The sequence below is a fragment of the Montipora capricornis genome, chromosome 7 (assembly GCF_036669925.1).
Source record: "Montipora capricornis isolate CH-2021 chromosome 7, ASM3666992v2, whole genome shotgun sequence".
Taxonomy (NCBI): domain Eukaryota; kingdom Metazoa; phylum Cnidaria; class Anthozoa; order Scleractinia; family Acroporidae; genus Montipora; species Montipora capricornis.
Genome location: NC_090889.1, coordinates 27,751,394 through 27,774,097, shown reverse-complemented (window position 1 = coordinate 27,774,097; position 22,704 = coordinate 27,751,394). Strand labels below are relative to the sequence as shown.

At 40.5% G+C, this 22,704-nt stretch overlaps 2 protein-coding genes across 3 annotated transcripts in view; both read right to left on the bottom strand.

The window, feature by feature from the left end:
• Nucleotides 1-6: 6 nt before the first annotated feature.
• The window catches only part of LOC138056728 (uncharacterized), a 36,967-nt gene continuing 14,269 nt past the window's right edge, over nucleotides 7-22,704 (bottom strand). Inside the window, exons 10-23 of one of the 2 annotated variants that reach the window (XM_068902587.1) lie at nucleotides 21,602-21,811; nucleotides 20,329-20,640; nucleotides 12,993-13,357; nucleotides 11,670-11,891; nucleotides 11,219-11,354; nucleotides 10,874-10,945; nucleotides 9,612-9,773; nucleotides 8,756-8,845; nucleotides 7,465-7,638; nucleotides 7,143-7,221; nucleotides 6,885-7,023; nucleotides 2,256-2,431; nucleotides 1,184-1,240; nucleotides 7-325 (exon numbers count right to left, since the gene is read on the bottom strand). In XM_068902587.1, coding sequence (XP_068758688.1) covers nucleotides 145-325; nucleotides 1,184-1,240; nucleotides 2,256-2,431; nucleotides 6,885-7,023; nucleotides 7,143-7,221; nucleotides 7,465-7,638; nucleotides 8,756-8,845; nucleotides 9,612-9,773; nucleotides 10,874-10,945; nucleotides 11,219-11,354; nucleotides 11,670-11,891; nucleotides 12,993-13,357; nucleotides 20,329-20,640; nucleotides 21,602-21,811 — 2,375 coding nt within the window. In that variant the 3' untranslated portion in view covers nucleotides 7-144. The remainder of the gene's footprint in view (nucleotides 326-1,183; nucleotides 1,241-2,255; nucleotides 2,432-6,884; nucleotides 7,024-7,142; nucleotides 7,222-7,464; nucleotides 7,639-8,755; nucleotides 8,846-9,611; nucleotides 9,774-10,873; nucleotides 10,946-11,218; nucleotides 11,355-11,669; nucleotides 11,892-12,992; nucleotides 13,358-20,328; nucleotides 20,641-21,601; nucleotides 21,812-22,704) is intronic. The other variant, XM_068902588.1, reaches the window with a different exon arrangement.
• On the bottom strand, nucleotides 3,081-4,779 carry LOC138056731 (uncharacterized). The gene has a single exon (XM_068902594.1). It carries the CDS (start codon nucleotides 4,739-4,741, stop codon nucleotides 3,293-3,295), a length of 1,449 nt encoding a protein of 482 aa, XP_068758695.1. The 5' UTR covers nucleotides 4,742-4,779; the 3' UTR covers nucleotides 3,081-3,292.

The following is a 22,704-nucleotide window of genomic DNA, read 5'->3' as shown; positions in this document are numbered from 1 at the left end:
CCACCACACGTTTTAACAGTTCTTTAATTTCTTAGAGTAGTGTAAACACGTCAAAAAGCCTTGCACGGAATTTATCAGTATATAATGTAAGTTACGTAACGAAACTGAAAGCGGCCTCGAAGGGCTACTTATAACTAGAAAAATTCATCCCGGTAGTCCAACCATCTTGTCTGGGTTTGAAGTAATTGTCCCCTCGATATTCCATGGATTGTTAACAGTGCGGTTTGTTTCTTGACCGAATCCTTTGTTGATCAGCACTTTATTGATGTGGATTTCGTCGCCTTCCGTGTCCCACAAATCGACATAAATTGTCTGATTCCATGCCCTGCAAGAATGAACAAAGTATGGCCAATGAAAAAGAACTGACGAGACACTTCCATGGTCGACCCCTTAAATTAAACGAATCCACTCATCTGATTTGAACTGATGGTAAAACGTTTGCCGTAAACGTCAGTGATGTTCAATCTCTGTATTGTTTTTAAACCCAACAATTAATAAATCTTGCCATCTACAGTTATTTTGGTCAGTTAACCGACAGCACGCTCTCCAGGCGCCGAAGTCATTGACTGGCGAAGCAATATTGAGTAGAGCGTCACATGTACCGTTCCTCGAAAGCGCACTTTTCTAGAACTTTGGCACGTGCTAATGACACGGGTTATTAGGGACTTTACGATCTACGACGGCGACGTTGATGAAAACGTCACCTCAAAATATAACTTTGCACTATCGTAAGTTTCTCGCCGTTAGGTCATCTCGTTCGCGTCGTACAATGTGGGTGAAGTGTCCTAGAAATAAATTGGCACGAGCGGTTTGGGAGTAAAAATAGACAATGAAAGATTCATATTTAAATGCTCGCGTTATCGTCAAAACCAGAAATTTGGTGATTTCACGTCGTTGTTGTGCAGAGAACCGCACGAATTTGTGCTAAAATGCGTGCCACGCGTGCAGCACGATTACTTTTCCTCTTTTAACCAATGATATTGCTGTTTCGAGGCGTTCTCGTTGACGACCGCGTCGTAAATCGTAAAGTCCCTATTCACCAAAACGTAACGCGAGGTTCAATATTTATTGATCAACAATGTTGAACTGTGTGTGACGAGCTAGAGTGGAGCACCACAACGACCCAAATACTTTCGCAGAAAGTTTACTTCTCCACTCCTCTGCGCCAGAAAATTAAACTTACTTGGAAAGAATATGGGCTATTAGAACTTTGTCTTCTGTAAGAGCTTTGAATGTTTTCCTGCAAAAGCAAACAAAGGAAACTAAAATACAGTAACCTGCAGCTGGGGACTGACAATCCAGTTGCTTTAAAACTAACGTCATTGGTTAAGGGGGTGAGTTGGAAACTTAATTATTTTATTAATTAACTCTTTTCCTTCGTCGATTCTTTGGGAGGAGGCCGTAAAAGTGCCACAATTCAGTATCAATGATATTAGTCATCCTGAACAGACTTTAGAGATGAATGTTGTTGATATGCAATACATTGACCTTTCAAAGTATATGGTTTTTCTTTGACAGTTACCTTTAATATCTCAAATCATTTTTGGAACATTTTTTCTCTCTTGTGTATGAGGTGTTTGTTTGTGCAACTCTTATCAATTTTTAAGTGTCTTTTTGTTTACTTTGTCGTGAGAGACAGTAATATTGTCGTAGTGTAAGTGGCCCGCCTAGGATAGTTATGCTAACTTTGGGCTACTATGGTCTTGTTTGTACAATCATGATTTGTTTGTAAATAAAGTGACAGTGAACTTTATGGCTGGGGTCTGGGAACGAAAACGGGAATCCACTACTGACGAGATCGTCGCCAGGTTTTGAATCTAATTTCGGCGGCCAGTTCATCTCATAAATCCAGTTAACAACAAATGGCACAGCCTAGGCCCTGTTGTTCGTAGCAGAGTCAGCACTAATTGCGAGTTACTGATTGGAGTTCAACGAGAACTGATTTTCAATTTTGAGCATGCGCTTTGGGTTTCACGGTGGCCGAATACACGCTGCATATGATCAGAACGGAAACTTGTTCTTGTAGTCGTACTAAAACTGCAATTTAAAGGTCACTGGTCCTGCCTACAGCTAGTGAGTTGTAACGGTATTTTACTCGATTCAGCGCTAGCCAATAACATTCAAACCGAAAGCAGTCCTGCTTTATTCAGCCATCCATTCCCTAATTCCTGTTTTTCCGATTTACCAAAAGAATAACTGACAATCTCTTAAGTATCAAACATAAGAAATGGTACAATGTATGGCAGTTAACTTACATTGCGACGTCAGACCACTCGACTTTCCTCCCGTTTTGTTGTGAGTCGCGCGAGGGCTCGACGTTTCCCAAGAAGCATTCGAGAGCTTGAAAAGGAAGATGAAGGAAGTGTGGGAGAATCCGCTTAACGTTGCTTTCACGTGTCCACTCAGAGTTGCCATAATCCACGAAAAACACCTGGAAAAGAGAAAAAAAAAACAAACCATAAATATATCATACCCAGATTTCTCACATCCAAAACTAACCAGAAGAATCTGGATATCGGTGTGGGGTGCGAATTAGACGATTGATGGAGGTAGGTTCTAAAAACTTGGTGCGTCGTTGATGCGGAGTGAAACACGAAGGCTTTGGTTTTATCAAACAACCTGGTAAGGTAAATTAACAAACTGCATAAAACAACAACAACTGCATAAAAAGATTTCTGAACTTAAGTTTCGTGCGTTAGCCATTTGTCAGTGCGAAGACGCTCACAAATCTTTCATACGGTGGTTAACCTTACCTAGGGAGGGTCATTTTACTATCGTCGCTTTACTGAAAATCTCCACATCACTTCTCCGCCCGCCCCGCTAATTTCTGACAAGTTCCTCACGGTGGTCAATTTACCTTAACCAACTCGCGCGCTTTGCTTAAACGCCGAATGTTACTTTCTCAAATATTATTCTCAAATATAATTTCTCAAATCTCATACCAAAGTTTTCGACAACGTACAGAAATAGTCTCGCATCGCCATCAACCGGAAAGTGTCAGCTAAAAATACTAGTTAAATCAAATCAAATCCAATCAAATCTTTAGTTATGTATGTAAAAGACAAAAAAATCAAGGTGGATTTAAAATGGTCTTGCTTTATTTTGTTACTACAACATTTTCAACCAAGATCGAGGTAACTCAATCCAAAGGTCACCAAGAAGTAATCGCGAAGCGCCGGAAGCTCACGATACATAAAAAAGGTTGATCAAATCCTCCGGCATCGGAAATCGTCGGAAAAGATTCGGAGTCACCGAAGACCGCGAAACGTGAATCAGGAGGACCGTAAAAGAACTACAAGTCAGAATTGGGACAAGTAGGATTACTGGGATAAGGTTTATCAATTTTAAATCTATTCTCCGTATCATCGCTGTACCATTCGGCAAATGCCGCATTCATTGTAACGTTATCTACTTGAATCGTAGTCCACAAGTCATTCATAGAAGTCTGAGTATGAGTAAAACAAGAGTCTGCAAACAGCCCTGTTCGGTTCGAGCTAAGAACAGCGCGCAATCCACGCAAAGTTTTCTTTCTGAAATCCATAATGAGAGACAACTCTGTAGTGTTGCAAGTCTTTGGTTCTAAGATGCAAGGAACGTAATGGAAATATGCAATCTGCCACGAGTCGTATAAGGGGTTAACTACAAAGAAAGCTGACTTGACAAATGGGATGGAGTATTCGGGAAAGAAGCAACGCCATTTCTCGTCATGTTTTTGCGCGTGTAAACACGCGCGATTCAAACCCGTGGATGAGTTGTGCAAATGATGCACTTGGCGAAAGACAGATTGGGCAACCCTGCTGCCATTCCAAGAGGGCGAGTCGATAAAGAAGCCCGCGTCTAAAAGAACCCGAAAAGACGCCTTTGTAACGCGACGAAAACGTTTTCTGATGTAATCGGCGTGTATGATGGCGGAGAGAGCTCCGGCCGATCGGCCGCTTAAGATGATTTCGGAAGCGTTATATATTCCTCTGCAAATCAAATCGTCCAAAACCGCGTCAAGTACGCGCCGACCTCGGAAATAAAGAAGTTTTCCTTTAATTTTCAGTGGCTTACGGCGGTATCCAGTGAAGGAACCACCATCGCAATAACCAACGAAAGCTGAATTCCAGTTATAGAAGTCAGGATTGTAACGTGCTTGACTGGAGAGAAGACCCTCAAGATGAAGAAACGGTGTTAGATATTTTGACGAACCCATTTCTGTGCTAGAGCGCTCATAACACGAGTCACGATCATGGCACCACGCACCCCCCTCGAAAAATATAATCCATTTAGATTTTCCTTTGCCTTTCCCATTGCGCAAGTAAATTCCAGGGGGAGAACCGTCTAAACAAACGGCGCCGCTGTGGGGATCAGCTGCTAACAGATGCAGCTGATGAAGTCCTTGGGAGCTTTCCTCGTCCTGGATGAGTTTTGAACGTGACGATGTATTTTTTAAAATGTACCGTTCTATTGCCGACAAGACATCCTCTTTGATGCCATTCGGGCACAATCCGTTGGTTTTTGATCCGGTTTTAGCAAGCAATTTTTCATCTGGTGATGGCAAATTGCTGGTGTAGCACAAATCGCTAAGGACGTCTCGAAAGTCCCAAGCGGCGAATCGACGATAGTCCCAACTTAAAGGCGAGAAAGATACGTTGTGAGATAATGAATGGGAACTGACGTTGACAAAGCAAAGGAGTACCACGACGATATAAAGGAAGCTTTGCATCATCAAAGGCTTGACAGCGAACCACTGAATCATCGCAAAGGAACAAGAGACAAAACCACCTGCACAATACTGGTGGAGCTGTTATGTTCAAATTAATATTAGCAGGTTACAATATTAGCAGGTTACAAGATAATTCAGAAGTTCTTTTGTTTTGTTTGTTTTATTTTATTTTTTTGGTAATCCGAGGAGATCCCACAGTAGTCCCCGCCCATGGTCAGGCTCAGTATAATATATAGACTGAGAGAGTTGCTTAGGAATTGGCTAGAGAAGAATTCTGATTGGACAAAGCGAGTATTGCAATGTCGTATGAGTGAAAACAATCCTTTCACCCTCAGGAGCCCGATTAACACAAGACACTCGGCAAAAAGCCGATCGGCTTTTTCGCTCTTTACACTGGTTTACGTTCTGAGGCCTTCGTCACCGGTTTTGCATTTCTGGCTTTTTCGCACCAGTTACAAATGTACCGGCGCTTGACGCCGTTCGCGTGGGACCTTAAGCAAGGACGACGACGACGGCTCCGAGAACGCCACGTAACAATAGGTTTAATTAGCAAAAACAATAGTTCTACACGCCCTGCACGTGCGTTTTACATTTTGAGACATTTCTTTGCTGTTCTCGTTTTGACAACGACGTGAAATGATCAAGTTTGAGGTCACGTGGACGACGAGAGCACCTGACGATTAATTTTTCTCTCTAAATATTCACATCGTTCCCATCAAATAGACCATTTTACAGTTGTAGCTAAGTTACCTGGCCTAAGAATGGAATCGAGGCTGCCGGTGTTTTGATGCAATTCTTTGTGATTTTCTCATGTTAATGTAGACTAATTACAATTACAACAACACAATAGACCTTATTCACGATGGCTGCCATGTTGGAATTGCTATTATCATGCAAATTAGCTACACACTTCTGAGGGGGCAAACAACACAAGTTCGAGAGGTTATAACCACACAGATGATTTTTTTCACGTTCATTGGATGTTTCTCACCTAAGTAGTAAAATAGAATGATTACAAAAGTTACTTCGATGTTATTTTTAGGCAATCAAAGATATAAAATTATTATAAATGGGTCTTAATTCTAAATTCTAAAATGTACTTTTAGAAATGTTATTTCAATATTTCGACGAGCCGATTTTCCGCAATTTGCCTTTTTTCCAATGTTTGCCCCCCAGCATAACACATGGCTAATTTGCATGATAATTTGAAAACCAACTATGGTGAATAAGGCCTATTAACATGATAATAGCAGTGAGGTCTGTATCAATGCAAGGTCACCGGCAGCCTCGCAGCCATTCACAGGCTAGGTCACTGAGCAAACAACTGTAAAATGGCCTATTTTAATCTTGGAATGTGGACTCACACTTTCCATGCCGAGCGCGAGTGACTTGGAGTAATGACAAAATTATTACAATAACGGGAAATAATGTTTTTAACGTTCTCGTAGCCGTCGTCGTCGTACTTGCTTAAAGTGATAACTGTCACCAGCTTTGGATTCTTAAAACCTGTTCCTACCGAAGACACAAACGCAGACGCGTTAAAAAAGAGTGGGAATGGAAGACGCTAACGACGCTAACTTAAATCCCTTGCGCTTGCGTACCGAATTATTCTTAGTTGTTGTTGTTGTTGTTGTTTTTATTATTATTATTATTATTATTATTATTATTATTATTATTATTATTATTATTATTATTATTGCTCCCAGTTGGAGGAGCACTGCGCTGGTCATACACCTTATTCCAAAATGGCCATCTGGCCCTTATGGCCTCGCTTTCAAACGTAAAATTCAAAAGAACATTTAACCTTGAACGAGGCCATAAGGGCCAATTTGCATGGAAACAAAGAATAATAAAATGGCAGCCATTTTGGAATAAGGTGTATTTGGTTCGATTCATGCAAGCCTGAAATTTCCAGGCTTAACTCCGAATTATTCTTCTGTGAAACGAATCCTCGACCGCAAGTCGCACGTTAAAAGCCATGCAAGAGAAAAAAAACATCGCAAGTGTACTTGCTTCTTTGCGTCACTATCATCCAAAACGGGAATCTATTTGCGGTTATCTCTGCGATTGCGTCTTGATTGTAAACAGGACGTGACTTTTTAACTACACAAGTCAAACAGGCAACAACAATCGGTGGAAACAGTAAAGAGATTGTTAATTTCTCTGTCCATTTTACCAGTAATTCTTCCTCCCGCACACTTGTAATGCGTGCTCTGCACCATTTGTTGTCTTTTGAGTACTTTGCAACACATAGTTCACCAACCGCGGGCAAAATGCGCCTTGGATCTTGACAAATATTGCGAGAATAAAACTTGCTGTAAAAAAAGGAAAGAATAAATTAGGCGCCTTTATATAAGCCTGGAATTCGCAAGTTTTAGGGAGGGACTGGTTGGTGCATAATCGTCAGGGTCGCGCCGGCCAAGCGAAATCTTACCCCATCTTGTCCATCAGCGACTCAAGATCATCTTCTTCCTTTTTGTTATCAGAATCCAAGTCATCGCGCTGCATCCTGGCTTAAAACACAGGAGAAAGAAAAAAATCAACGTCAAATTTCCAGCTGTTTTAACCAAACTCAAAAAGTAATTTTGAAAATATTTTTTTTCAAAAACCCTATTTATTCTTGATAGCAATCAGGTAGTGGGACCACGAAGTGCAAAAGGGCATTTATTGTACAGAGGTTTATTTGGGACATTGTTGTTTCCTAACCATATCACGGACCGTCAAAGTTTTCTGTCTCCAAGCTATGGATAACTTACCTGCCACGATTCGCTTTTCTATTGGTTCAGTACCATATGGAAACTGCACCCAGAAATGTCCCGGATTGAAAACTGCCGTGACACGAACTGCCACCCAAGTTCCGATATCCGGAAGCGGGACAGATGAATCCATATTGTCACAGAACACCTCCACCAATTCATGAACTTCCTCGCCTACAAAGAAAGAATCTGGGAACTAAGATGACACTGGACTAGGGAAAGAGGGAGAGTAACATCTTTTCGTTCGTGTTTAAAGGCAGAAAAGGGTACCCTGGCCGGACGGAGGGGACCCTTGCTGCCATGTGCAACGCTTTGCTCAAGTTAAGACGCAGAAACGGAGCTTCGTTTTAAGACCCTCCAGCCTCAATGTAAAGCCACGCTAGCGGTGGCGATGTTACGAGGCTAATTACCCCTCCCCCTAAGTTATTTGAAATCTTCACAATAAGCCAGTTTCGTATTCTAACGGTTGAACTGGATCTAGTATGAAATGGAGGCTAATGCGGGCAAATTAATTTGCATTTGAAACAGCCATTTGAAACGATTTGCCCGCATTAGCCTCCATTTCATGCTACATCCAGTCCAGCCGTGAGAATTCGAAAATGGTCTATTGTCTCAGTTTATGACACCTGCATTTTTGTTTTTTCAGTGGATTCAGGTCGTGTCATTTATTTTTAGACCCAAGATCAGGGTTGTTCTAACTGAGGTTTGAATTCTGCATCTCACGAAAACTGAAAGGTCCAGAGAAACTGAGCCATCTTTTCCTTAAATTGGCCAGTACTTGACTGTGAGTTCTGGCTTCAGTGATAGCTATTTTGATAGATCATTGCATCGGTATCACAGAGATCATGAGGTCAAAACCAGTTCAGCCCTGAATTTCTCCGACTTTCCCTTTGCTGTTACTGCTTAAGTAAGGTACATAACAGCGATGATCAAAAACGCCGACATTATTTTCGCGATTTAAATGTCTTTCTGGTATAGCCTTTTTTCTAGTATAGCTACATTCTACGAGTTCATTACGAACTCACAACTGGCTTCCTAGGTTGTCCAGCAAAATGACTTATGCTATTCCAAAAGTTAGAAAAAATTATAGAATTTTTAACATCAGGTTTTAGGGTTCTAAGATTTGGAACGAGTTCCTCTCTGAGAGATGATAATGAGCTTCTCCTCTCGCGTAATTGCGACGACCTCAAAGTCTTAATATTCTTTCCGCAGAATGTCTTTTAAATATAGTCTCTTCATGTTTTAATTCAGTCAGCTATGACAGGATTACACAGTATGGCATTTCACTTACCCTTTTTCAAGTGAAGATTTGGACACTGGTCCCCTCGCCAGCACCCTGACCGTGTTTGAAAAAAACGGCAAACTCTTCGACTCAAATCCTCTGAAAAACAAAGTAAACCTGATGACGACAGAGCGGTTTTCAATTGGGTGTCGTAAAACAAATACGAAAGCTATTATTTCGACCAATCACAGCAGGCGCAAACAGCGCAATGACCCAATCCAAATTCGTAGCAATTCCATGCAACTTGTTTAAAGAGCGGGAAAAATCGCGCGTGCAAGTCGCTATTGGTTTTGGTTTTCCTTCTCATTGGTCGATAAACTGGCGCGAGATTTTTGAACCAATCACTAAGCGTATCAATTGCAATCGCATAATTACTTTTGACAGTCATTTGAAAACTGCTTTATTCTTTAAATTACACCCTTTGCCTCCCAGAAGTGATCAGTATGTAAATTCTCAGCATAATTTTTATGAAATGAGTGTAAGTCAGACAGGTATTGAGAATGAAGATTATCATCAGCTCAAGAGAATTCTCATGACTACCCAACAAAGAACACTATGGTATTAGGTAAAGGAATGAACGTTTCGATTGTGGAAATGAACGGGTTTTAAAATATTTTTACAACACTGTAAAATGAGAAGGACCATGACATTGGGAACTGCACGCCCTTATCTTTGCATGGGTTCTTTGAGGTCAAAGAAAGTTCAAAACCGAGTGTTGGAGCCAGGACAAAACGCGGCAGAGGTAACGTGTTAATCCGGATGGAGTTCGAAGCCACGACTTCCCGTATGGTAGTCAAATGCCAGGCAATCTGAGCTAACCATTCGGCGATCAAAATTGGCCTCATAGCGGTTAGTGTTAACTTACGGTATCCTTGAAAAGCGATATCTAAATCATCTGTATTCACAGAGTAAGTGTTCTTGGATGAATGGAAGTCTTCCTGCATTGGGTCCCAATCTCTCAACGGACTGATCGGACTTGTGGGACTTGTAAGCGAATGAAAGTTAGCTGGGTCGACTGTGGCGGCACCTAAGGAAGTATACAGCAGGTCACTTTGATGAAGACTTCATTTACGCGCATAGCTATCCTTTGATTCCAAATAAGAAGAAAGAACTCGGCTAGTATGTGGTATCCGAGTACCGGATATTATCTGGAAAGCAACCATTCATTCATTCATTCATTTCATTCATTCATTTTATTCTCTCACATAGAGATACATAGCAACTCCTCTGCTCGCATATAACTTAGCTAGTCGAGGCGGGCAGAGGACACAAGAACATAAAGTAATTTAAAAGGAGTAGATTAAGAAAAAAGGAAAGGAAAGGAAAGAAAAAACTTGAAAAGGAAAGAAAAAGAAAAAAGGAAGATATATCTATATAAACAATACAGGGATGAACTATTCAGTTACTACAATACAACGTTACAAAATTACACACGAAAATCCACACGAAAAGTGCGGCTTACAGCCGTAAATGCGGAAAACCTTGCAACGTTAGATAACTTAAAGTTTACGATGAATTTGGGAAGTCAACAAAGCAACCTCAAAAATTACCATGAAAAACGGCGACGTATTGAACCTCTCAGCTCAAGACAACTACGCAAATACACGCTTAGAGGTGCTTCACACTATGGCGACTTGTTTCTTTAAACCTCCACTGACCTAACATATTCTCTCTATCGTTCTAGAGGTAATTTTCTTGAAAACGAAATGGCCTGATTTCAGTAACTCTTAAATACAAACGTCAACTATTAAAATCACCTGGTTTTATGTCATCTCGGCACAAATAAAACTCGCCGTGAACCAATTAGGGCACGTACGTATGAAAAATCCCTTTACTAGTTGAATGGCCTATCTCCAAAGAGTCTACTAAACTTCGTTATTAGCAATGGAAATTTTGTCCCCAGTATCCCTGAATAAACATAAAAAATACTTCTCTTCTCCATTTCAGAATATTGGAAATGACCACCAAAAATTAAAGACTGATAGTTTAGAGGAAATGGATGTCCAAACAAACAAAGCAAACTTAGAAAATTAGTTTGGGGAACCCGGGAATCAAAGAAACCGTCTATAAGAAAATGAGAGACACGATAAAAAGCTGCTTTATAGGGAAACGAAAGCGGTGAAATACCTTGTTCTTCCGTGCTGCAAGCTGTATTCTGTAAATCCTCAAGAGAGAATCTGACAGTCATTGTCTCAGCCGCTTTAGAAAAACAAATACAGAGAACAAGCATTAGTTGTTATTTGTATGGGGTCACAGTGTAGACTTCGAGGCTTGACAACCTGCTCATACATATGGGTTATTGACCAAGCGTGAGCTCAAGAGGGCTGGACATTGGCCAAGTTCTTTTTGTGCCTGTTTAAGGACCGAGACAAAGCCGAGATCCATAAACATGCAAAAAGAGAACGAGGCCAATAACCAGCCATTTTGACCGGACAAGCTTGGTCAATAAAGGATTTTATTATGCTATTTTACCTGTTTGCTCTTGAGAATCCTCAACAAAGACTGCTATCCCAGTGTCTACGAGAACTTGGTTGATAAAAATATCTTCTTCACCAGTAGTATCGTACAGGTTTAAATTTAATACTGGTTTTTTAAAAGTTATGTCAGCCTGAAAAAGAAAAACACAAAATCAACATCAGCTCAAATGAAAAACATGAACTTTGGTCTTTCGACACTCAAGTGAATTCTGTCATCAGAAAATACCGTGAGCGGCTTAGAAATCCGTGAATGACATTGCTGAGAGTAGCCATTTAAGAAAAGTTTGCTTGGGGAAGTTGTTGATACTAAGAGTGTTATGCTAAATGTGGCAGTGGTGCCCCTTGGGTGAAAATAAGCAGTGAGTTCCTGTGGTCTTGTTAATTATCATGTTTAATGTGGTTCAAACTTTCATTTTTTATCAGGTCTTCATCACAGGTACTCTTACCCTATCGTTTCCAGTTGTCTTAGGGTAGAACAACTGTTGATACATCCAGGGATCCCATGGAACCATGTAACCAACCAACTTCCGGTTGTCATCTGTAAGACCGCTGAGCAGCTCAGACGAACCGCTTGCCCATTCATCACTGTGATTAACTTCAGGCGATGAAGTTGGAAGTAAAAATGTCTTTTCTGGACTCACGCTTGGACTTGGAAGCAAATATTTTTCCTAGGGCAAATTAGAAATTCAATATGAGGCCCAATTAGAGTGACTTTAATACGACCTTGAAAAACAAACGTTATGCAGAACGTAACAAAAATGCAAAATATTTAAGCGTAATTGGCTTATTGAACAAAAACAAACGAGCGCGAATTTTCATTGGCTTAGCGAACGCGGATGCAAACAACGTCATCTCCCCATGGAACTTACTGCAGGAAAGTTTCGTTATGACGTCATTTGAAACGCAGTAATGTGATTGGGCAATCCATTTGTTTACTGCCCCATATTAGGAGTTTCCTTGGCAGGAATCAGGAGAAGCCTTGTTGTAATCTTACCAAACATTGGTCCGTGAAACAAATTGCGAATACTTTTTCAAGGTCAAAAGAAAGTCGCTCTATCTGTCAAATCAACTCCCATCAAACCAGTTGTTGGTTTTCGAAGAGAGCGTAACACCGGAGTACCCGGGGAAAAATCTCTCGGTGCAGAGAAGAGAACCAACAAAAAAGCCACACGTGACCGGCCGGCCACATTTGTGGGAGGCGAGTGCTCTCATCACTGCACCACCCCTACTCACTAAATGACAAAAGGTAAATAATTTCATGGTAAAAATAGCGAATTGAGGGAGGGGAGGTTTAGTTGCTTTAGTTGCTTCAAGTTTTGTAACGTTTTCGTGTGTTGCGACTGGCAACACTGGGGACAAACCGGAAAAACAAGGCACTTTGTTCCACGACTTTTGATAGCTCAGGAAAAACTAATCAATTCTTGATGATAGTCATGATGTGAAATTTGGTCAGACAATGATCTATGACCGAGATTTGTTTCCAGGGGCTCGTTTCTCGAAAATCCCGAAACTTCACGGGCCATTTTCGGGTATGACAATTTCCTTTGTATCTCAAGAACGGAGAGGATTAAAGTCATCAAACTTCACAGTCATTTTCTCTTTGTTACCCTGAAAACATGTTAAAAGATCGCCTTTCCAAAACAAGCGGTTGGCAGCTTCGCAAATGGCTTTTCGGGCCCGAAAAGTTTTCGGCACTCTCGAGAAATGAGCCCTAGACCTGAGCGCTCGATAAAACAATGGAATCCGCTAGAACTACTGTAGCTTCATACCGGGAAAGTAGCCCCATCCTTCTGTAAATCTTTCTCTTCAGATTTATCTTGTTTATCTTTCTTGCTATCGTCCACTTTACTTTTAGACACCTCAAATTCGCTCAATTCACTGCTGTCACAAGATTCATCTCCAGCCGCTCGTATGATTTGATCTTTCAAATTTATCTTTGGAGGGCGTTTTCTTTTCCTCCGATCTTTCTTGCGTGGTTTCCCTATGGCTGAGGACACAGCGCTTGTGTCTGATACGGGTTCAAACGACACCTTTGCTTTTTCTTCCAAATGCTGTTTTTCTTCGGAAGGAGCACTGTTTGAATCGATAGCAGGTGGCTGCGGTGATGTCTTTTGCTCAGAGGTAGAGGAAAGGTCTGTAATAGAGCAAAACATGACTACGATAATTGAAGCATTCTAAACGCCTTGACAATGTTACAAGTAATATACAATGGTTCGAGAGAAGAGAGGCCCTAGCACAACCACGCGTGTGAAGAAGCATTTACCAGTGATAGGGCCTCTCACATTTTCAAATATCTGCAGAATTCTGAACATTGTCACGCCTCGTGTTTCAGCAGATTGTTTTCGTGTTTTAGATCACGCCTCCACCAGTTTTCAACTTAAGATAAAAGCGGCTATTCATATTCAGAGAGAACAACCCTCTTTGAATCAACAATTACACCACGACAACCTTTAACTATCTTTTTGATTCCCACATTTTGACGCTATACTTCATTCCGTTCTTACTACTTTTCACATTAGCATTTTCTATTATTATAAATTCAGTATCCAACGCTTTGTATTCTGACTAACTGAGGATGGCAGAAGTTTCTGTCGAAACATGTTTTATAAACCCAAAGGTTTCGTCGGTTTCTTAAAATTCTTTACTTCTCTGCTGCTATCAAGACCATTTGGAAATAGTCTATGAATAGTGGACGACGAGGGAGCGAGGAGTCTTTGAGTTTATTCCGACGTGAAGCCCTGGGTTTTTATCAACGAGACTTAAAAAATATAAAAGAATATGAAAAAACAAGAAAGTAAAAGATGAGGTCAATGAGCGGGGAGGGGGGAAGTATCAACTGAATTATGTGAGGATAACCCTCCCCAAGTCCGGACCTCAATAATACCATGGTATAGGTAACGTATTTATAATGGTTTCAGTTGATTTCGCTTTACATGTGGGAGACTCCAGGTAAGTAATCAAAAAAGTTGTTAATAAGTAACGCGCATGCGCTTTGTTCGTAAATGAACGATTTAGTAACCGTTGCTTAAAAGCTATATGTTCGTACATTTTACCGGGGCAGGACTTCTCAACAGAGTGTGAGACAACAACTGACAATTTTTCTTTTCGTAATCCTTAGAAAACAAAACGAAACATCGAGGTAGTTGGCGAATTTTAAATTAGGGGATTCCCCGCGGAAAGGAAAACGACCTTTTTTAAATTTACATATTTGTAATTAATTCAAACTTTACTGATTTGTGATTACAGATAACAATTTGTGGCTAAAATATCACAGATATATCTCGTGTATCCTGTTTCGAAATCCGCCTGAATTTTGCTTTACCAAAAAGATAAAACAGACAAAATTTTACAGGCTTTGTATTTAAATAATGAACGAAACGAAACGAAACGAAACGAAACTGTATACTTCTGTCCGGTCCTTTGAACTTTCCCCAGGTTCTGTTCGTGTCACGGACGCAAAGAAAAGTGAAATAAAGAAAACAAAAACTTATACACCAAATTACTCGGTCTACGTAGTTCGCAGGTGCCAATCCTGTCTGGAACTCTGATATTTCAGTTATCTTTTCGCCTGTCGCCTTGCAAACTAGTTTCCCATCCTTTCCACGGGAGCATTACACCTTAAACATATGTTGTTATACTTGCATCTAATTGAGTACTTAACAGTGCTTCTGGTATAGAAACATCTTTCGCAGTTTACTTTCTAAAGAGTGTGCATTTCGAAATGCTTTAAATTCAGTACATAAGCAAGTTTGTAGTGTTTCTTGCTTCTTTCACTCTTCGGTTGCATTTTGCACGTTCCAAGTCACCTTCTCTTAATATTATTTGGATGAATGGTAAGCAAAGAGTGAATTCATCTCGATGATCAGAAAAAGGATGACTTTTTATGACAAAACTCGAGAAAAAAAAAAGGTATTAATACGCATATACGTGTGAATTCCGCATGTATAGACATATTAGGAGGTACGGCCTCCAGGAGTTTGATGAGATAGTGATCGTATTTATATTGATTGGTGTCGATAACGCTTTCCATGTGGGATACAGTCATAAATGCAGTCATAAATAATACGTATGCGCTTTGTCCAGTCATGTCTCGTTTTGGTTTGAAGAGGCACCCCCTTTAGAAAGATTGGCACTACACAATGTATCACATAACAGCAATGTCATTGGACAATATGAAACATCGATTATTGCTGAACAAGATGCGATCATTATTGTGACGTAATATGTTACCTTGCCAACAGGAAAGCCTGTAAAAAATACCGTATATTTTGGCTTTAGTTGCTCATATCTCAAAAACAAACTCAGGGACCCCCATTTTTTATTGCTGGAAAGTGATCAGAAGGCCAAGATGAAACTTTCTGCAAAGTTTAAAAAAAATTCTGTACAGCGGATTCAGAGCCACCTTAATTCTGTGATTTGTTTAACGTGGCTCTGATTCTGCTGACAGAATTTTTTTAATAGGCCAGAACCTTTTTCGTTACCTATAAATATGAATTTTAAAGCCATAATGAAATGAACTGGCTAAAATACCAGTAAAATAGAATGAACACTGTTCTCCAAGAAACGAGTTGAGCGGAAGTTTTAAATTCTGACGAGATTTAATTAATGCGAAACGTTTCTGATCAATGTAAATATGCTTATTCGACTGCATGTGTACATTCGGCGCACATTTGCATGGCCATGACTTCCAGTACCGCTCAAGCAAAGATTTTCTTCAAGCTTTTTCGCAACTGCCTAAAGTTGGTTCCTTAACTGCAATGAACCTGGTCTGCCTTTGTATGGGGTCTATGACTCTTTTGTAGACTATCCTTAGAGCGATTTTCAATTGAGTGTCGTAAAACCAAAACCAGAGTAATTACTTTGGCCAATCAAAAATGACGGAGACAATCCAGCAAACCAATCAAAACTCGAAGTAATTACACGTAGCTGACACAAAGCGCGGGAAAATGTGCACGCGCGAGCCACGATTGGTTTTGGTTTCACTTCTGATTGGTTGAAAAAATGGCGCGAGAACTTTGAACCAATCACTGAGTGAAGTAATTATAAACCAAAGTAATTATCTAATTACTTTCGACACTCAATTGAAAACCGCTCTATGATAATGTTTTTTATTGTCATTAAACTGTAATAAATAAGTAGCTCAATGGGTAGAGCATCCGACTGGTGTTACGGAGGTCGTAGGTTCGAATCCTGCCAAGGACTCTGATTTTTCAATTGTCCTTTCGACCGTTGCCAAGCAACTAGTTTCGAATCCTTCCCACGGACGCATTACACCTTAAACCTCAGCCCCAGTTGTTCAAACGATGGATAGCGCTATCCGCGGGATAAATCACTATCCAGAGCCGGGATCAGGGGCACCCAACGAGAATATAGTTCTAAACCACATAACATCGCTTTGTTAAACATATTTTCGTATTTAAACGGAAGATATAGGCATATTTTTATCCCCTAAAAATGTTTCATCTGTTCGGATTTCCTAGCTGAAAGTATAATGATCCGAAAATTATAGGGATCAAAGCTTACCTTCTTGAAAAATTCAGCCAGAAAAAAGGCTCCCGAAAATTCTAGGTGACCTTTTTAAGGTAAAAATCCGTTTAAAATGGGCAATTATACCATTCTTTAGATGTTCGAAAATCCTAGGACAGGCAAGCAAGCAAGAAATTTTACAACAAATGATCCGAAAATTCTAGATCTCAAATCGCCTTCCGAACAGATATTTTTCGAAACGTGACGTTGGGTGCCCATGCGGGATATCGCAATTATTGGTTTCGCTATTATTTATCCACTGGAGTGATTTATCCGGCGGATAGCGCTATCCATCGTTTGAACAACTGGGGCCTACTTGCATCCAGTTTAGTGGCTTGCAAAAGTGGCTTCATGACAAAACCAAAACTTTCGTCTGGAATGGAACGTCTTTCAAACTTTAGTTCATTCTTCATTCTTCATTTTGCAAATTCCAAGTGGTCTTCTCATAATATGGATTATGTGGATAAATGCTCAGCAAAAGAGTGAATTTATCGCGATGGTCAGTAAAACGATGGGTTTTTCTAACAAGACTTGAAAAAATATTTATTAAAAACAAGAGAGTAAAAGATGAGGTCAATGTGCGGGGAGGGGGGAGAATCAACAGAATTTAAGTGTGGATAACCCTCCCCAAATCCGGACCTCAATAAGTAGTGGGTACTGCAATCGTATTTATATTGACTTGTGTCAATTACGCTTTCCATGTGGGATACAAATTGCTTGGACGTATCAGTGCAGTCATACATATCACGCATGCGCTGTGTCCAGTCATGTCTCGTCTCGGTTTTTCATGTGTTGTCGTAGACAGTTGTAAAGCGCAGCACTCAGCCCTTCAACAGAGGCGAAAACCCAAAACTATTTGTCTGGAGATTACTTGAATATGATGCTCGCATCAAGCATAAATATTCACAGTTTGCTGTCACGCCACCCATCTTAAATGTTATTAAACAATAAACAGGCGAAATGTTCAGTTGTTTAAGGCAAACAACGGCAAAAATACTGGATAATAAAAGGCTAGAAATTTTAAGAAAAGCAAAAGTTGCCTCAAAGTTGAAAATGTCGGCAAAAAAACCATAACGAAAGTTCGCGCGACTGGCTGTGGTGGATTTGAACACGAGATCATTGTAAAACCAAATAAATGACGTGAGATATAATGTCACATGAGTTTCTGCAAAAGCATATTTTCTTCGTGCATGAAGATTCATGTTTCTAAATTGTCGGCTTTTGAACTAATCAAGCAACTATTCGCTATTTTTTGAGAAGCTGAAAATAATAACACCATCATCATGTTGAAAGATTTCTGACACTGATGATGTTGCCACAGAATGTCAAGAAGGGGGTTACTAAATTTACATATTTCCTCATCAGACAAATAACATCTGCTTGGGTTTTAACTCGGGTTCGGCTCTATTCTGTGCCGATAAATACGATAGTAAAAGGAGAGAAAATGATATTTTGTTTCAGCATGAAATCGAATGCGTTAAGTACACTAGCTTCGCTATGAATCAGAACAAGTAATATTTCTTTCTAAACGAAAGAAATGTGTATTTGAATTGATGCTTGCACTTATCGGGATAATTTTAAGCAATTCTCTCTTACAGACACCTGAAAAATTCAGGTGGGATCTCGTGATCTCGTTGAAGCCGTCTGAACTTCTCAGGTGTGATTATTAGAGAGAATTGCTTAAATTGCCGCGATAAGTTCGAGGATCCTTAAATCTTTGGTCTAAATATTTCTGTCTAAATACGAAAACAGACGAATGTACTCAGTGATACCGACAAACTTCAGGAGCACCCAACGATAATCTTTGGTGAAATCGGGAGATTCAAACTGTTCTAAGAATTTCGGTTCTACGTTGCCAAACAGCTGTAGGGAAGATATCTGTATACAAACATTGCTTTTGTTATTCAAATTTGCCAACCACAGGAACAAAAGACTCTTTGTTTCGACAGCCAATGAAGCTCTGGTTGGCACATTAATGACAATTCGTGACGTCAACGACATCTTCCCAATAGATTTCTTTACTAAAACATAATCTAAAAGATTCGCAATCAGGGAAAAGTAGTAGACCTTACGTTTTCGGAAGGGATATTTTTTGCAATTTTTGGCTAAAAGGTCACCTGGAAGATTCGGATGAGCGAATAGTTTGCTGGGAAGATATCAAAAGGTAACCTTCAGCTACAACAGGTATTTCTGAAACGGAGATACCATTGCCTAAAATTTTTGGACACTTATAATACCCCATTCACACCAACACGACATGTTTAATTAAACTGGGTTTAACAAAATGAAAATTAGTCACAGAAAAATGTAGGACTGGTTTTTCCATGCTTTGACCCGTCTGTGCTAAATTTGTAGTCGACAAAAGTCAGTAAACATGATTTAAAAGGAAAACACTTTGAAACCGTGTTTAACCAAACATGTTTAAAACATGGTTAAGGTTTGGTGTGAATGGGGCGATAAATTTTCAGCTAAGATATCCGAACAGATCAAATTCTTCTAGGTGATAAAAAAAAATATCTCAAGACAGTCTTTTTACATTACAAGGAGCTAAAAAATGTCTCTCAAAGACTTTTGGCTTAATGTTTTGGTTGAGTGCCCTTGAAACTTGGTGGCGTAATTTCGCGTGTAATTATGTTGACTGTCTCTTAGGAACGCCATGCAAATAGCTACCACATTAATTTCTAAAAATTGGAAACTCAAAGTGGACCAAAGATATAAACTTTAACTTAAATGCTGACAAACTAGCTGCTTGGCAACGAGCGAAATCAGAGTCGTGGGTAGGATTCGAACGTACGACTTCCGTATCCCCGGTCGGATGCTCTACTCATTGAGCTACTAGAACCCCTGGGGTGCTACAATCTTGGACATTTCAAATGGAAAATGAAAACCACCCCTCCCCTCAATTTCAATGATGAAAAAATGGCGGCCTTCAATTAGGAGCTTAATTAAGCACGCGACGTTTTCCAGACGCGGACGGCAACCGGAAGTGAGATGTTTTCCCTTTTAACTTGTACTCCGGCACACAACCACATTTAGATTGAAAAGTATCTCTTCTCCATTAGAGATGACTAGTTTAGAAATCTAGAAGGCACTACTGTCCTGGCGTGCGAAATGTTCACTCCCTTTGACGTCCCCGGCCGTCGCAAAAACGTTGCGTGCCTTAAGTTCCCCACTGATTTTGGGGGGAGGGGGAGGGGGTACTAATTTTTCATTTTATTTTGTCCAAGATTGAAGGTCGTTTAGCAAGGTCCTGAATGGACAATGTGCTCACTTTTCAACGAGCTCTCTACGCCCCGGCAGAGGTTTCATTAGAAGCCGGTCACCGGCGGTATACCGCCGTCTGCATGTTTGTCAAAATTTGTCTCTCATCGCCGGCCACTCTGCCTTGATTTTCACTCAAACCCTTGACCGCTGCTTACATTGATTAGCCCAGTCATCGACTGCAAAAGTTATTGGAACCCACACTACGGGCGCATCACCATCCTTTTCACCTTCAAATATCAATAGTTCTGCACCCAGCGGAATTGATGTTGAACGTAACTTCGCAGGAAAAAATACCTTTCTTACGAATAGCCTCACCTTCACTTTTTTCAGGCTTGAGATTGGCAAGTCGATATCTCACAACTTGCCCAGGCAGAGATAGAAACCTAGCTTCCAGCTGCTTAACATTTTCAGGAGAAACCCATTCAGAACTTTTGAAGTCCAAATGGAACACTTGAAAATCCACTGATTCACCGTTGGGCGGTCCTTTTTTCTCTTCCTGTACTCTTCTAAAGTTTGTCACCAGTCCACGGTACCATCGCCCGTCCTCACTGAACCGAGCGCAACAGTAGTCGCCAACCTGAGGCTGATAACTGTTGTCTGATTTGCAGCTTTGAAGATACGTATCACCTAAAGAATAAAGAAAGATGCTATCTACTGCATACTATCCTGAAGTTGGTTGATTCAGAAGCACCTAATTACACATTGAACGTAAATTTAATCAGCAGGTCTCTCAGTCTAACTTGGTAATGCTAAGGCATTTGTATAGGGTACTTAACATATAATCAATTTTATTCGAGATAGACCACCAATACCGCGGGTGTTCCTCCGACTCTTCACGAACAGTAGCGACCTTCAGATCGGAATACGAGGACGGCTTCGAGTACGAGTTCTCAGTTGTGAGCACGCGCAATTCAAAAATTTTCGTCCTTAAAAAGTAATGCGCGTGCCCAGTACAGAAAACTCCTACTCGTAGAGACACTCGTAGATACTCGTAGTCGTTGTCGTACTCCAATCTGAAGGTCGCTAGTTTGTAGGTTCTCTCACGTCCCACACTGTTGGGTTGTGACAAGGGGCCTACAATTTATAGTCCTTATCAGAGAAGACTCGAAGATCAAACGAAAAAAACTTAAAGCTCTTACAGATGAAATTACAAAGACAGCACAAGTTTTCTCCTCAGGTATTTTTAAGATACTAGTGCCACAGACCGGCGGTTTTGAACCCGCGATCTCCCGCACGAGAGTCCATACATAAATTTGTCAGTCAGCCGTTCATAGCGAGAATATAAAGATACATCTTGAGCGCATGGTCGGGGCCACCAATAACAAGAGAGACGAGATTATTTTCAGTTTAGAGTTTCACTCTGAGCTTCTGGCGTCACAAAACAATGAACTTAACGAGAAATATAATCGTTGAAGCACGTTTCTTTGTCGTCAACTGCAAAACAAAGTTAAGCTATTGTATTGGATGAACGTGAAACAATAGGAAGAGTGATAAAAAATTGAATGGACGTTCTCTGGCTAAATATATTAAAAACTGCAAGCTGGCTGCAGAGTATAAATAATCGAGCTACGACTGTGTAATAACTTACTTTCATAAAACTTGTTGAGATTATCCATCAAGACATCGAGAATGCCTGCGTCTGGCGTGGCAAGATGAACGTAGAATTCACTCGGGCTCACAACATGAGACATGAGCATCTGAAGACAAATAGGTCCATCCACAGGTGGGAGTTGTCCTTCGATCAAGGACCCCTCAAGACCTGGCGTAAGCACGGTCTCTTGAAGCTTTGTGACACTGTCTGCGTCAATACAGAGAAGACGACTTACTGCAAGACACCCATCCTTTATTGGTGAAAAGCTGGATCAAGTGTTTGACATAAAAGATGGCCAGCGAGCTACGGACTGATGACTTTTAAGTGTTCACAAAGGAGGGGACGTTGGAAGGGTGGTACAGGCTTTCCAATGCACGATTATCAAAAGTGTAAAAACAAAAATGGAGCAGCAAAGGAAACCAAAAGAAAACTACGACTTGAACAAAATGTACCGATGTTTAAAAAAAGGAGCTAAATCGCAACAAAAAGGGGAGTTTCATGAATTTCCTTGAAACAAGAAAAAATTTTTACTTTCCCAAAAAGGATAACAGCATGAACATAAATCTCGCATTTCTGAGTGGTCAATGATGAATGCATAAGCAGGTTAAGCCTGGTTTTCACTTGCGACGGAAGCATAAGAGCGCTTATTACACCGTGAAAACGGGCCTGACGCAAGAATAAGCACAAGCACAGGGATTTTTTTCGTTTCCTCGTGCTGGCGTATATGCTTGTGTTCGCTTGCGTTGCGTGAAACTGGACGTAACGCGAGCCCAACGCAAGCTGTGGTGTTCGTCCCGAGAATGAAAAAGACCCGTTTCAGATTCCACTCGCAGCGCCGCGTAAATCGTGTGCTTGTCCTTGCGTTATGGTTCGCTTTCACTTGACACGAATCTCTTATGCTTGCATTTATGTTTGCGTTTGTGCTTGCGTCGCTCGTGAAAACTAAGCTTTATGGAGTGCATTACGGAAGTTGCGATGTAAACACAGCGACGGATTAAGTTTGTGGAGTTTATAAATAAAAATCGAACGAACTTGCTCGAGTATTTGGTGATTTATAATTACTTGTGATGTTTTGAAAGTTATCAAATTGCACTCGACGG

What these genes read in the sequence shown, in the direction of transcription:
- LOC138056731 (XM_068902594.1), bottom strand. Translation starts at nt 4,741, where the DNA reads ATGATTCAGTGGTTCGCTGTCAAGCCTTTGATGATGCAAAGCTTCCTT.